Source organism: Thamnophis sirtalis, unplaced genomic scaffold, assembly GCF_051295495.1.
Source record: "Thamnophis sirtalis isolate CommonGarterSnake01/CBP01778 unplaced genomic scaffold, rThaSir2_p1.2 scaffold_1, whole genome shotgun sequence".
NCBI lineage: Eukaryota > Metazoa > Chordata > Lepidosauria > Squamata > Natricidae > Thamnophis > Thamnophis sirtalis.
In genome coordinates this window covers 113,546,091-113,560,410 of record NW_028261381.1, presented here as the reverse complement: position 1 = coordinate 113,560,410, position 14,320 = coordinate 113,546,091, and the positions used below count along the sequence as shown (strand labels likewise).

At 40.1% G+C, this 14,320-nt stretch overlaps 1 protein-coding gene across 2 annotated transcripts in view; it reads right to left on the bottom strand.

The window, feature by feature from the left end:
• Positions 1–3,837: 3,837 nt before the first annotated feature.
• RPAP1 (RNA polymerase II associated protein 1) overlaps positions 3,838–14,320 on the bottom strand; it is a 56,977-nt gene continuing 46,494 nt past the window's right edge. For both annotated transcript variants that reach the window (XM_087722356.1, XM_087722365.1), the window contains exons 22-25: positions 9,920–10,724; positions 7,209–7,385; positions 4,879–4,935; positions 3,838–4,263 (exon numbers count right to left, since the gene is read on the bottom strand). In XM_087722356.1, coding sequence (XP_087578482.1) covers positions 4,108–4,263; positions 4,879–4,935; positions 7,209–7,385; positions 9,920–10,724 — 1,195 coding nt within the window. In that variant the 3' untranslated portion in view covers positions 3,838–4,107. The remainder of the gene's footprint in view (positions 4,264–4,878; positions 4,936–7,208; positions 7,386–9,919; positions 10,725–14,320) is intronic.

Below are 14,320 nucleotides of genomic sequence, written 5' to 3'. Positions count from 1 at the left end.
GGAAAAGCCGACTTCCTAGTTCTAGCACGTATGCATGTCCAACCATCAGCTGGCTGGCGCACATGCACAGACCTGTTTTCGGCACTGCCACACACACAATGTGATTGCACTCTAGAAAAGCGGAACGTCCGGGTTCTGGCGCGTATGCACACCTGACCATTAGCTGGCCGGCATGCATGCACACACCGGTTTTCAGCGGTGCCATGTGCATGAAGGGCAGCTGATCGTCATGTGTGCATGCATATCAGAAACCCAGAAAACAAACAGGCAAGGTGTGCTGGGCGACATGGCTTTTTGTGCCACTTTGGGCATACATGTCACAGGTTCGCCATCATGCATCTAAGTTGATGCTGCAAAACAACATATGGAATGTATCAATGAGATAAATCACAATTGTCCAATCTTGAATGAAATACGGAAAAAAATGTATTGTGAAGGCTGCCCAAAACGACGTTACTAAAGGTTTTGAAGGCCATCATTCATCCTTGATCAGGTCATCCTTTCCAAGTTATAATATCAATTTTGCAGGGAGTTCACGGTAATAGGCATTCTGTTAAACTGTCATTTGATAATTGTCTCTAAAACTTTTAATTGAGGAGTTTATAATGGGATATTGAAAAACACAAAAGGAAGGTTTAGAAATTCTTATATCTATCAAGGTGAAAAATCTAGTATTAAGGTAGGAAGAAATATTAAGAGACTTTTCCCTCTAGGCCAGTGGTTCCCAACGTGCGGCCCATGCCCCACAGGGAGACAATTTGATTTTTAACGGGGACAATTTGAATCTTGTTTAAACTGAGTTAATGGCCTTTTAGGCTTTGTCCATGTGAGTAGAGTTCACTTTTTGAGTAAAGTAAGAATTATATGTCACCGGGGGTGGGGTGGGGCAGGATTTTCAAGTGGGGCATGGCCCAAAAAATGTTGGAAACCACTGCTCTAAGTGAAATAAATCTAGTATGTTTCACCTAGAGGGAAAGGTCTCTTAATATTTCTTCCTACCTTAACTCCAATTCAATTCAGTGAGAGGCACTACTGCTTCTGCTGTAACTGAAGAGGTTAACCTGGTTTCACGCATATCAAAAATAATAAGTAAAGTGGCAGAGCACCTGTTTGATGTTGACAATAAAGTAGAATGTATATTTAAAAATAGAAAAGGGGACGAGAACAATATGCTGTCAATTTTAAGACTTGTGTTAATTAAAGACAGTTAGTTGAGACTGGTGACAAGTCTCAGCAGTTTGCTTGTTTTAGAAGCAGAAAACTAGAGAAGGATCTCTGTATCAAATGATCTGTTTAAACAATTAAACAATATTGCTCCTTAACAAGGCAGCACAGGAAAATCCCCCAGGATACGCAGATTTCAAAATGTATTAACAATTTAAATTACATTGTAAAAAAGCAAAACAAGAGTATAAAAAGTATCAGCAACAGAAGATACAAAAGTTACACATTTCTTTCCTTTTACAGATATTAAATGTGTCGAACATAGATAGCAAAAGTTATCTGAAAGAGGAAAAAAAGCATTAGCTTCAGGAAATCGCACTTGTTTATCAGTGGTCACAAATAAAATATCACTAAAGAGAAAACAGGGAATGAATGTCTGAGGATGAAGCTGCTTCTCATTTAAAACCGTAAGTGCTTTATGAAAATAACATCAGGAAGATTGTCCAGCAAACTAGCATTCCATTTATCAGCTGTGAAATTGTGCAATTGAGCTATTCTGATCAGAAAAGAAAACTGACCTGTTAGGTTACTGAAACAAAACTCAAAACAATGTACTAGCATAACCTATTCATATCACCTTACAATTGTTCATATAACCCAATGAAAATCACATGCCAAATAAAAGACCATTTTATCACTTATATGAAGATTATTATTGCCTTGATCTTTTTAAAAATAGAAATAATCATTGTGCTATATTAAGAACTGGATTAATGTCTAACAATCAGACTCCAATACATAGAACAAAAAGGTTGACATCTTTTTAAAAAATGCTAACTTTATCAGAAGGGTGCACATATTTTATTTTCTCATTGTTCTGTGGTAAAAAAGTTTTACTGATATTTTATTGAACATCACCCCCTAGTGATATACAAGGAGAATGCACAACAAAACATTTGATTATAAATTCTTTCAGTGGCCAGTTGTTTAAATTATGATATTTGAACCTAGCCCAATTTCTTAAATCCTGTGGTGGGGAAAGAGGTCCATTTTCCAAAATGTTTAACAGTTGGGATGTAACTTGAAAGATTTACTTTAACACTCGAGAGGCAATCTGATGGATCTTGCTAACACTCAAAATAAGCGTATTTTAGGTTAAAAAAGGCAGAATAAACACTCCTTTGTAAAATATATTTAATTGCTTATTCTAGTTTCTACCTATTTTCATACAGTGTTTAGAAGATGGAACTATGGACAGCAGAATGTTTGTCCTAAAGATGTATAGTACACAAGCAACACTGCGAAAGATTTCATGTATGAAATGGCCAAAATTCGCTATCATGGGCTCACATAAGGTTGAGCCTTTCCATAGACACACATTCTCCTCTGTGATCCTCCTGTCAGGCCTGTAGTTATGTTCCTTTTAGGATCTTTGGCCTGCCACACTTTCTAACATTTCATTATGCTGTTTCATTAGTGTAGTAATTGGGAAGGGGGAATAGAAAGGAGTAGAATTGTGGAATGTGTTGTTGTCATTCTTTTCTAGAAGCCCAAGGTCATCTTTTGTCTCTGCACCTCTACACCTGACCGGAACCAGCTGGGTGGAGATGCCAGCATGGCTGAAGAAGATTGGACCATGTGATGGATTTATGGGTGTGGGGATAAGATCATAAACTTTCAACTGGGTGGAATCCCAGGAAGTTTTCAGAATTGGGATTTCCAAAGATGTGCCAACATGTCTGTGTTATTATATTGGAACTTTAAGGATAGATCTGCCTTGGACTCTTGATTTAATTCTGCATATTTGGAATGCTGACACCTACCTGCATGGAGAATGTGCCACATAGCATGTTCATTCCAGAAGAAATTGCATCCAAACAACTTGCCTCTTTAAAGAGGTTACACTCTTGAGAGAATTGTTTTTGGCTGTGAAAGGAAAAGCCAAAAGTCTTGATCATCTCTTCAAAAGCACGCATAATATCTTCTCTCTGGTGCAAGTGGATAGCACTTTTATGTCTGGATATTTCGTATGTAAATTTGGGCATTAATAAACTTTTTTCTGTGAAACTATTTTGGACAAACTTATATATATGTATGATGTTCTTCTAACAAACCATACACTAGAAGTGTAATCAGATGGAGAAGTCACTCACACATTGTGTCTTTAATTTCGAACTAATAAAAAACAGATTTATGTACCTGATTGCAGATATTACCCTACGTAAGCTATCTTGCCCTTATCCATATGGAATCTGCCTTCATTCAGCTCACTAATGCTTCACCCTTTGCAGCATGTTTCCAACCAACCAATCATTCTTTTTTTCCTTTCTCATATGGTCTATAGTTGCAGCTGCCAAAGCATCCTGTTCTGTGAAAGATAACTTTATTAAATATAATAAGGTTATAAAAATAGAGCAAAAGCAGCTAATGCAAAAAGACAGGAGGAAAGGAGGGGCAGGTGGCTTAGAGCAGGGATGAAAACTTCTAATGTGGTTTTTCCTGAGAAGTCTTGCTCAGAAACAGCTGCAGAATCTGACAGTATCCTTCAGGGCAGTTTCAGAGAGCCAGTTTCCTCTTTCCCAGACATCTGTATCACATTGTACCAATCAAATGCAAAACTAGGCATTAAGCTATCACTTAACATCAAAATATCAGGCTTCCCCTGCCAACACATTACATTTACACCATGTTTTATTTATCAAAGATCATTTATTGTTCATTTCAGTATATACATTTTTACTCTCTTTTTTATTTCTTCCTAAAGTAAAGCATTAACTAGATGAAAAGATGAAACAGTCCAAATGGTTTATCACAACTGGGCCAGGCTGAGGTTAAGTGCTGATAATTTCCTCTTGTGCTCAGAGATCATGAACCCAACCCAACTTTTCCAAAATCTCTGCCCACTGGCACTCACTTCCTCTGTTTAGTCAGTCAGAGCCCTCTTTACGTATCCGAAAATGAGTTTCCCTTGCTGCATTCTTTCCTAGTTATTGCTTGCAGGTATTTCAGTCGAATGGCAGGAAGCTCTTCATAAAGGCAGAACCCCAGTGGGTTCTCTTTATTTGCCCTCTGGTAATAGAGAAGATGTTTCTTTAATCCCTGAAAGAAGCAATAGACAATTAACGTTGCATGGGAAAGAGAAACCAATAATACCCAACATAACCTCAAAACTTCAATTGGGAGAAAAGGTAAAATACGTAGTACATGCTTTGTTGTTGTATCCAGTTCATGCAATCCATACATTTGGCCATGGAAAATCTGCAGCTTACCAGTTGTACATTACCAGCAATATTGAGCTGTGGATAATTTGGCTATAGCTACAACTATTGAGTCTCCATTAAACAATAGTATTGACATGGTATGCTTGATGATTAAAAATGAATTAAGTTCTATGTATATTTTACGTTAGTACTCCTTTTCTCCCCTTGCATTTAGTAGTTTTATCCTTCCACTGAAGATATGCATCAATTGGGTTTAAATTAAACAAACAGTGACACATAAAAATAAAGGGCTCTGTTGTTGGCTGTAAGAATGTTTAGGTGGGCTTCTCTCATTCTGTAGCCCCAGTTCCTCTTCATTTTCCACATAAATTGTTGAACAAGGTCCTCTATCCCAATCTGTATACATCCCATGAAGATTTGTTCTGAAGTTGGTAATCTGACGCGAGATTTTACTTGGCAATACTGGAGTTGTAAAAGCGATGAAAATATCTACCTCATTTTTTAAGACCCAGGTCTTCTGTAACATGTTTCTTCGAGCAACATCTATCTCCTGAAACAACATATAGAAGGCATTATATTTCAGATATTTTTGGTTTCTTTCTGAAGCGAAAGGACTCTTCAGTGGTCTCAAAGAATTAAAACAGTTTGATGAGTTGACATTTCTAGATGCTGTGTACTGCTAGCCCGTGGCACGACAAAACCGCGGTCCACTAAAGCGCGCCCGATTAAAGCGCGTCGCTGACGTCATCAGCAGCGTGACAACAGCGACCGCGGAGAAAAAAGGGCGCTTTAAAAAGCGCTTTGAAAGCAAGCCGATTCAAGTTAAGGTTGAGTTGAGTTGAGTAGTTTATTTATATGCCGCCCTTTTCCCTGGGGGGACTCAGGGCGGCTTACAATTCGGAGGGAAGGGAGAACAAACAGGTAAGGGTTAGGTTTAGGTTTAGGGTTAGGTTAAGGGTTAGGGTTAGGTTAAGGGTTAGGGTTAGGTTAAGGGTTAGGTTTAGCATTAGGTTTAGGTTTAGGGTTAGGGTTAGGTTAAGGGTTAGGTTTAGGCTAAGGTTTCGGGGGGTTAGGTTTCGGTTTAGGGGTTAATTTTAGCTTTAGCGCTCACAGCGTGCTTTTTTCATCACGCTGTGATGACGTCAGGTACACGGTTTCGTCGAGCGCGCTTTAGTCGAACGCGGTTTTGTGGTGGAACCCTGCTAGCCCTGTTATTTTCCAAATGAAGAAACTGGAAGTATTAAAGAAAAAAGTATGAAAGTATAAAAAAAATCATCTTGCTTCTGGGGGATTCTTTCTAGATTAGCCTCTTAATATCTTAACTTTCCTGCAAGCATTCCTAACAACTGAGACAACAGTCTACAATCACAATCGATTCACTCCATGTTTACTTGATGTCACAAAGTCTAGACAATGTGTTTGGTGGCATGGGAAAAAAAATCATATATGAAATTGGTATCTTCTGCAAAAGTGAGGCAAAGAATGTTAGACGTTTCTAGCTTGCATGAGTATGTACGTTTTTATTAAGCAATTAGGATGCTAGCTGAGGATAATGGACCTTGTATTTGACATGTATTACTGAATGGCACTAAGAAATAAAAAGGGAGGAAAAAAGCCATACAAACTTTTCTTGGTGAAAAGGCTCTCTTTATTATCATTAATTCCCTTCTTTTGCTAAAATGTAGCCTATAGGAAATATCAATGAAAGCAACATTCATTGATTGATTTATAATTTAAATTGCAAGTATCTTTGAAGATAAAAATTAGTCCAATTACAAATGGCAGGAGGAAAATCTAATCTGCACTTGTGTAAAGGACTAGCTAATCTGGGCAGCAAATATCAATTTATGGAATTGCTTCAACCGAAGACTCTACAATGAGGCAGCAAACTATTTATTACATTTATAATCCAAATGGTAAATCCAGGTTGGAATACACCTATATGGAACACTCCAAATGCAAGCGTCAGGGTTCCAAATAGCATCCAAAAGTAAATCGGAGTCGAAGGCAAAGTATTGCTCAAAGTTCCAATTTATTGAGAGAGCCATGTTGGCACGTCTGGGAAAACCCGAATCTGAAAGCTTCCTGGTTTCCCCCATCCAGTTGAAAGTTCATGATCTTGCCCCCACACCCACAAGTCCATCACATGGTCCAATCTTCCATTGCCATGCTGGCAGTTCCACCCACCCAGTTCCGGTTAGGTGCAGAGGTGTAGAGACAAAGGATGACCTTGGATTCTACAAAGGAAATTTTATTTTGACAACATCACATTCTACTCTTTACTATTCCCCCTCCCAATTCCCCAACTAATGAAACAGCATAGTAGAATAGAATATTTGGCAGGCTAAAGATCCCAAAAGGAACCAGTTGCAGGCCTGACAGAAGGCTTCAGTTGTACAATTATGACTGTCATCTAAAGTCTTTTAGACTTTGATTCCTCCCCTTTGGGACAAGCCACATCCAACAAGCCACACCACGCCCAACAAGCCACGCCCACAGAACTGGTAGTGAACATGGCTCTCTTAATAAATTGTGCAGAGGTACCAAGAGGTACCCTCTGCAAGACTCAGGCGCAGAGGTACCAAGACAAAGGATGACCTTGGCAATCTAAAAGGAATTTTATTTTGATTATATCCCATCCTACTGCTTATTATCCCCCTCCCATTTCCCCACTAAAGAAACAGCATAGTAGATAGAAGTGTGGCAGGCCAAAGATCCCAAAAGGAACCTGGCTGCAGGCCTGACAACACCACCGCTAAGAGGAATGTATGCAATTGGCTAATTAATCTGTTCTCAGCCAAGCTGTGAAAAGTTACTACCTACCTGTGGGACCTTTTCCTGGGAGAAAATGAAAGTGTTGACATGAGCCACTGCAACCACATAAAGTACAGGGCACCAGTGCTGTTGCAGGGTTCCTGTGACCAGGGCATGGAAGTATTGGTTTAAGAGGTTGAGATTGTCTTCAGGAGGAGAAAGGTATCGCTCAAGAGGCAAAGGGAACTGCAAGGGAATCATGAAAGCAGTATGTCATTTTAAACACCAGTCTTGTCTGAACACACACATGTGCAAACACACACACACACACACACACACACACACATCTTAACATAATCCAGAGGAACAGATAAGAATAACCCAGAATGAAAATATCTAGTGGTATTTGAAAGACAGAAGTCTTTCAATTTTGCCCTAGGCTAAAAATTAAGAATTGATTGTGATTTTCAATCCTTGTATGTTCCATGCTACACAATGGCATAAGAAACAAATTGCACCGTCCTTGTTACTGTTCCGCCTATTCTTCCCTTTGCTGCTCTATTCTCTGCATTAACAAACTGTTCCCTGTCTCAGAGCTGTTAGAGCAGTGACGGCATTTTCAGTACCAAGTGCCCAAAATAGAACACATATGTGTCTGTGCCTCAGGCCAGCTGGCCTTCTGGTTTCCGGTGCATGCCAGCCAGCTGGTCTTCACACGTGCCGGACATAGAAAGACCAGCTGGCTGGCGTGTACGTGTGCACTGGCCATCTGGTCTCCGGATTTCTGGCCCTCCAGCATGTGCAAAGACCAGCTGGCAGCGGTGCCCATGCCCAGAGAGAGGACTCTGCGTGCCATCTCTGACACTTATGCGATAGGTTCGCCATCACAGTGTTAGAGGTTTATGAGAGATTTCTTTCTAAATGACTGGGGGAGAAGTCCACAACCATTCCTCCTTGTATCTCCAAGCATTTCAGTTCCCTGGTATCCAGGCTAACCCTCAAATGATTTCACTCAAAATGGAAAAGTTGCAGGAATAATTAGATACAAAGAGATCAGTCCAAATTACATTAAAGCCTGAACTCAAATTTAGCAAATACATTACGTTTAGAATCTTTACATATGGAGATCAATCATGCTAGGGCATATACTAAAACAAACAGCTGCTCTATTCAGTTTTTTTCCCCTTTCTTCATATTTCCTACAGAAACGGAGGACATTCTACAGGTAGTCCTCGGCTTACAACAGTTCATTGTAGTGGCCATTCGAAGTAATTGTGATGAAAAAGTGTCTTATGACCATTTTCACACTTATGACCGCTGCAGCATCCCAATGGCCATGTGATTTACATTTGGACACTTGACAACTAATTCATATTTATGATCGTTTCGGTGTCCTGGGGTCATGCGATCAATTCCCTCACCACTGTCAAACCATTCACTAAGGCTGCATTACTATTACTATTACTATTAGTTTTCTCATCGTTCCTATCACCCATCTCCTCCCACTTATGACTGAAGGACTGTAACTTTGTTGCTTGTATCCTTACAATTTATATTGATGTTGTTTCCTGATTATTTGTACCCTATGACTATCATTAGGGTTGCATCTTGTGATTCTTGACGAATGTATCTTGTCTTTTTATGTACAGGGAGCAATTGCACCAAAGACAAATTCCTTGTGTGTCCAATAACACTTGGTCAATAAAGAAGTTTATTCTATTCTATCATCATTTGCAAACTTCCGACAAGCAAAGTCAATGGGGACTAACACCTAACAACAGTGCTAGTAATTCAACAACTGCAGCGATTCACTTAACAAATGTGGCAAGAAAAGTTGTTAAATGGAGGAAAACTGACTTATCAAATTTCTCATTTAGCAATGTAAATTCAATTGTGGTCATAAATAACTACCTGTATTTGCTTGAGACTTAGACCAGACCGAACAGCCCTACAGTTGTAAAAATATTAAGCTCTTCCTAATTTTGCAAGCTGCTTCCATTTCACTGCACGTTCCCTTTCTCTCCATCAAACCCTTAACATTTCTATTTGGGGAAAGTGAATGCTCGGGGTGCCCCTGGAACATTAATTACTTTAAAATCTATTTGCTGCAAGATTGTATCTGCTATGCCAGTACTTGGAGTGCATACCTTCTTCATTTGCATTTTCTCCCTGCTATGAAATAAATCTCTATGAAGTCATCAAAGGACTTGGCATTCTGCACACAAATGGAATTGTCACCAAGACCTTAAATCTTTGGGTGTAGAATGTCCAAAGAAAATTCTTAATTCCCTTTAAGAAGTTCAAGCATCCATTTAGTTCTGAACAGCTGACTCAGCTACAGGTAGTCCTCAACGTACAACAGTTCATTTATTGACCATTACAACAGCACTGAAAAAAGTGACTTACAACCATTTTTCATACTTATGACTATTGCAATATTCCCCACACGGTCACATGATTAAAATTCAGAATGCTTGTCAACTGATTAATATTTATAACAGTTGTTGCAGTGTTCCGGGGTCATGTGGTTTGCGATAGTCTGACAAGCAAAATCAATGGGGAAGCCAGATTCACCTAACAAACGTGTTACTAACTTAACAAATGCAGTGATTCGTTTCAAACAACTGTGGCAAGAAAGGTTGTAAAATGGGGCAAACGTCCCTTATCAAATGCCTCACTTAGCAACATAGATTCTCGGCTCCATTGTGGTCGTAGGTTGAGGAATACCTGTACAGTGGCTGAGTGATCTGCTCTCCATCTGCATCCATCGTGAGACCTACCTGTTGGAGTGGAACTCCCAGAGCTCTTAAGGTGTTCACATGCTCTCCAAAGACAGCCATCTTTAGCTGACTGCTGAAATGCCTCTGCAAAGGAAGAAGCACAAAGACCCCAAAGAGAGGATCTCCAAAGGAGACACTTTCAAACTGTTCCAACAAGCTTATATAAAGGTCATGGAAAGACGCTAAGCCAGGGAGAGGAGCGTCCAAATTCAAGGACTCAAACACTTTGGACTGGCAGTAAAGGGAGAGCAGAGCTGCTGTATAGCAATGCACGGGGCCTTCCAGAAATAAGTCACTGCCTGTGAGGAACACACACATAAGCCTCGCGAGCTTAGCTGCTATTGGGATACCCTGAAGGGTTTGGGGCCTCCAGGTCTCCAATAGGAGGATCCACTGCAGATTCCGAGTCACGACATTCACAAGGTCCAGAGGAAGAGGGCTCTCTGTGGCCCACTGCGTTCCTGCCCCAGTCGCTTTGTTATAGAGGCTGATAAGAGGAAGGAAAAGCCAATCCGAAGGCAGGATAGGCCCTTTGACTTCAGGAAGCAGCATGGATCGGACGAGATGTGTTCGGCCTTGGTAAACATTTCTAGAATGAATAAGAGCTGGTTCCAAGTAGGTGAAATGAAAGAGAAAACAAGACTGTATCAGTGGAAGTTGTCGGTAAGCGTCTTCCAGTAAAGCACCATAACTAGGGAGTGAAGAAATGGGAGCTGTTAAGCTTAGCTGTAATGGCTTTGGCTTTGAATTCAAGTGCAGAAGATCTGAGAAGTCAGCAGCTTCTGGTCCTCCCATCTTGCCTTCACTGGAAAAAAGAAGGGGAGAGAACAGATGATAAAATGCATAGGGTTTTTACTATACTCAAATACACTCTGTTTTAATCAACCACGCTGTTACTGTATTTACAAACAAATCCCACTCTTCAGATAACATTGCTAATAAGGCAACTGCTTTTTCCCAACAGTGACTTAACAGATACTGTTAGCATGCCAGAAGAAGGAAGGAAGCATGCTTTTCCTTAAGATATTTTCCTGTGAAATATGGAGGATTAGCTAAAAACACAAAAACGAAAGCGCATTGCTATAAATGCACATTGTGTTCACCATGGTCGAGGAACAAGGAAAGGTAGCGCAAGGAAAAGCAGCTTGGCATCGCTACACACCTCTCTGAGAAGATAGGAATGAAAATAGCAAAATGAAAGGGAAAGAAACATCAAGGACTGATGTGCTACTATACATACAAAGGGAGGAAGCAGCTGAGTTAGAGGAGCTACCTGGGTTTGTGTTTAATCTGGTAATATGGGGGAAAGACAGGAGAACAGGCAGTAAAGCAAAGGAATGGGAGGGGGCAGTAAGGTTAGAGGAGCACCAGAAACAAGAAAAACAGGGTAGGGGAAGGAGGAAAAGTGGAAAGCAGCAACAGAAGTTGGATCCTGTTGAATATGGAGGTTGAACCTTGTTATCCAGAGTTCTGCCATTTATGCATTCATTTGTCTGAATATATATATAACTGAACTTGATACCCATGGCAAGCAGATCTGAGTATTGGCGGGCTTTGACGAGTTCCACCATTTTACACATGCCCAAACATAAGAGAAACTGGCATGATATACTCTGCAGATCTGGAGTCCTCTTACCTTAGGTGGTCACTCTTTGAGTAAGCCCACAGACAGGAGTTCCACCCCCCATTTGACAATTATCCAAGGTCTGGAAGGTTCTCGCCTTCTATGGACCTCCCCTTCCTGAATTCTATAGTACAGTGTTTCTCAACCTTGGCAACTTGAAGATGTCCGGACTTCAACTCCCAGAATTCCCCAGCCAGCGAATGCTGGTTGGGGAATTCTGGGAGTTGAAGTCCGGACATCTTCAAGTTGCCAAGGTTGAGAAACACTGCTATAGTATGTCCAGTAACAGAATGATAAACATTTATTGGGGAGTTCTGCTGAGGAAAGTGGCAAATGTACCAAAAAACAAAAAAGAGAGAGAGGCTGACCTTAAGCAAGAAGGTGGAACAACTTATTAGCTTGCTATTTGCACATGTTATTTCTTTCATGGGACTATTTATTATTTACTTATGAAATTTATACAGCCACCTATCTCACCAAGGACAGCGCACACCGATAGATGCCCATGGCAAGCAGATCTGAGTATTGGCCAATATGAAATAGATGATGATACAGGTCAGTCATTATTCATGTCATAAGGAAAAGGTGAGCATTCGCTCAGGGTGGTCTCTGGCACATCTCAGAAACTCAAGCTGGCATTTCATCCATGCAATTCTCACTTGGACTGGATGGGAAAGACCATCACTCTATGGACAGAGGACCAAATCCAAAACAACATGCCACTCAGCAGACCAGCAAGCCCTGAAAAAGTATTGTGGCTATAATTTGTAAAATGCCAAGTGATGTTTCCAGGCAAGGAGAGGCTGGCTTCAAAAATTCATTATACCCCCATAATCCAAACCGGCATGAAAAACCACATAAGTGGATCACAATGTAATTTAAAGATATCCAGCCCATCAGAGTTCTACTGGCTGATTAATTATGTAAAATACAAGCCAGAGTAAATCTTCAATGCAATGAGACCAGCTTGTTCTGGTAATAGAAACGCTCTTATGCTTTCATCAGCAAATCAAAAGAAGCAGTCCAGGTTTCAAGAATAATAATACCCAGACTGACAAAAGTTCAGGAGACTATTAGAGAAACAGCTGGGTGTACGATGTTAGCAGTGAAAAGACTCATCTATAGAACGGCTATTAGAATGATTTTTTTTAAAAAAAGTCTTCGCTCTAATTTATCTGGGAATATAATACCTATAAAGGAACAATTGCTCAAACTGCTGGAGAGAAACCCATCCCTTCCACTTCCATAAATCCTGTTAAAGTAAATTTTGTGAGACTCACATTTGGTAAAAAATACTTTCAGTAGCACTGCTACTGGGGAACCATGTGATCCAGTATATGTTTCTGAATTGAAGTGTCTTGAAAAGAATAAAAACCAAATTTGTATATTCTATAGAATCAGAAGGCAAATGATACATTATCTGACTACTATCAGCAATTATTTTCTGGATGAGATGCAGAAACATCATGCCTTTAAGATCCCTGGTCTTTATGTCTGTTGAGAGTCTCAAACATCCAGGTCATGGTTGTCCCAAAGGTGCTTTTTCCAAGAGACATTTCCTTGGATTTCCTTTCCTTTCCTTTCCTTTCTCCTTTCCTTTCCTTTCCTTCCCTTTCCTTTCCTTTCCTTTCCTTCCTGGACAACATTTCGCTTCTCATCCAAAAAGCTTCTTCAGTTGTGAGTATAATATTTCCAAGAAAGTCCAGTTGCCTCTGCTCCTTGTCAATACCCTTGTCCATTCTAGAGATCACTTTTTTTGACACCCAACACCCCCTTTTTGATTTAACAAATGGACCAACATCTGGTAGTTACTTTCAATTCCTACTACAAGTGTCATCATGCCTACCAGGATATTAGTTGTCATGGAAAACTATTCCTCTTTTTCAATCACCAATTGCTGGAGAAGCCACAGCATTGAAAATTGCATTGAAAACATTGATATCCCTTGCAGGGATAGACAGACTACACAAGAAATGACTCAAGGAAGTCAACTCTTTGCTGCGAATGAATTATGAAACACTGTAAACTTTGCAAATAGATTAATGAAGGCCTTCAAGATAGTGTTATATAAAATGCAAGACCTTCTCCAATTATATCAGGAGGAGCTCACAGTTCTCCTCATCTAAACAGCTTCCAGGAGCAGAAAAATATGTTTTATCAATTTTCTATTCCAAAAATCTTCTCTGAGATCTCATGCGTGGAGAATGGTTTTGGGGGGTATCAATTGTTGGAGCCTGATTCCCCCGATGTACTGCAGCATTGTTCAAGAGGCAGCTGGGAGCTGCTTTGCCATTCAGTAAGGATACTTTCAAGGCTCTGCAGAGAAAAGCAAAGCAAAGCATCACATCCAACTACTTTGGAAATGTAGCTACACCCACCACAGCTGAGTCACTGTCAGAAAGTGACACCGATACTTTGAGGAGGAGGAGGAGGTGTGCAGCAGCACTTCTCTATTTTGTTTTTTGTCGCAGACCAGGGACTCAAAAGGGATGGAATAAAAGAACTTCACATTTTTCTTGCTCGCTTGCTTTTGATTCTTCTTTAGACTAGAGACTGCTGGAGATCTTTCTACTTTCTACTTTGAATTAAAAGGTTTTTAAAAAAATAATTGAAAGAGTAGGTGATACAGCGGGTGGCCAAGGTATAGTAACGGGATGCATTACTCATTTTTCTTTTTATTTATATATTAGGTAATTTTCCATCCACCCTCCAACCCTCATTTTCCGGTGCTCCAAAAAGACTCCCACCTCGCACAGGCTTTAATATTTTATCTGTAG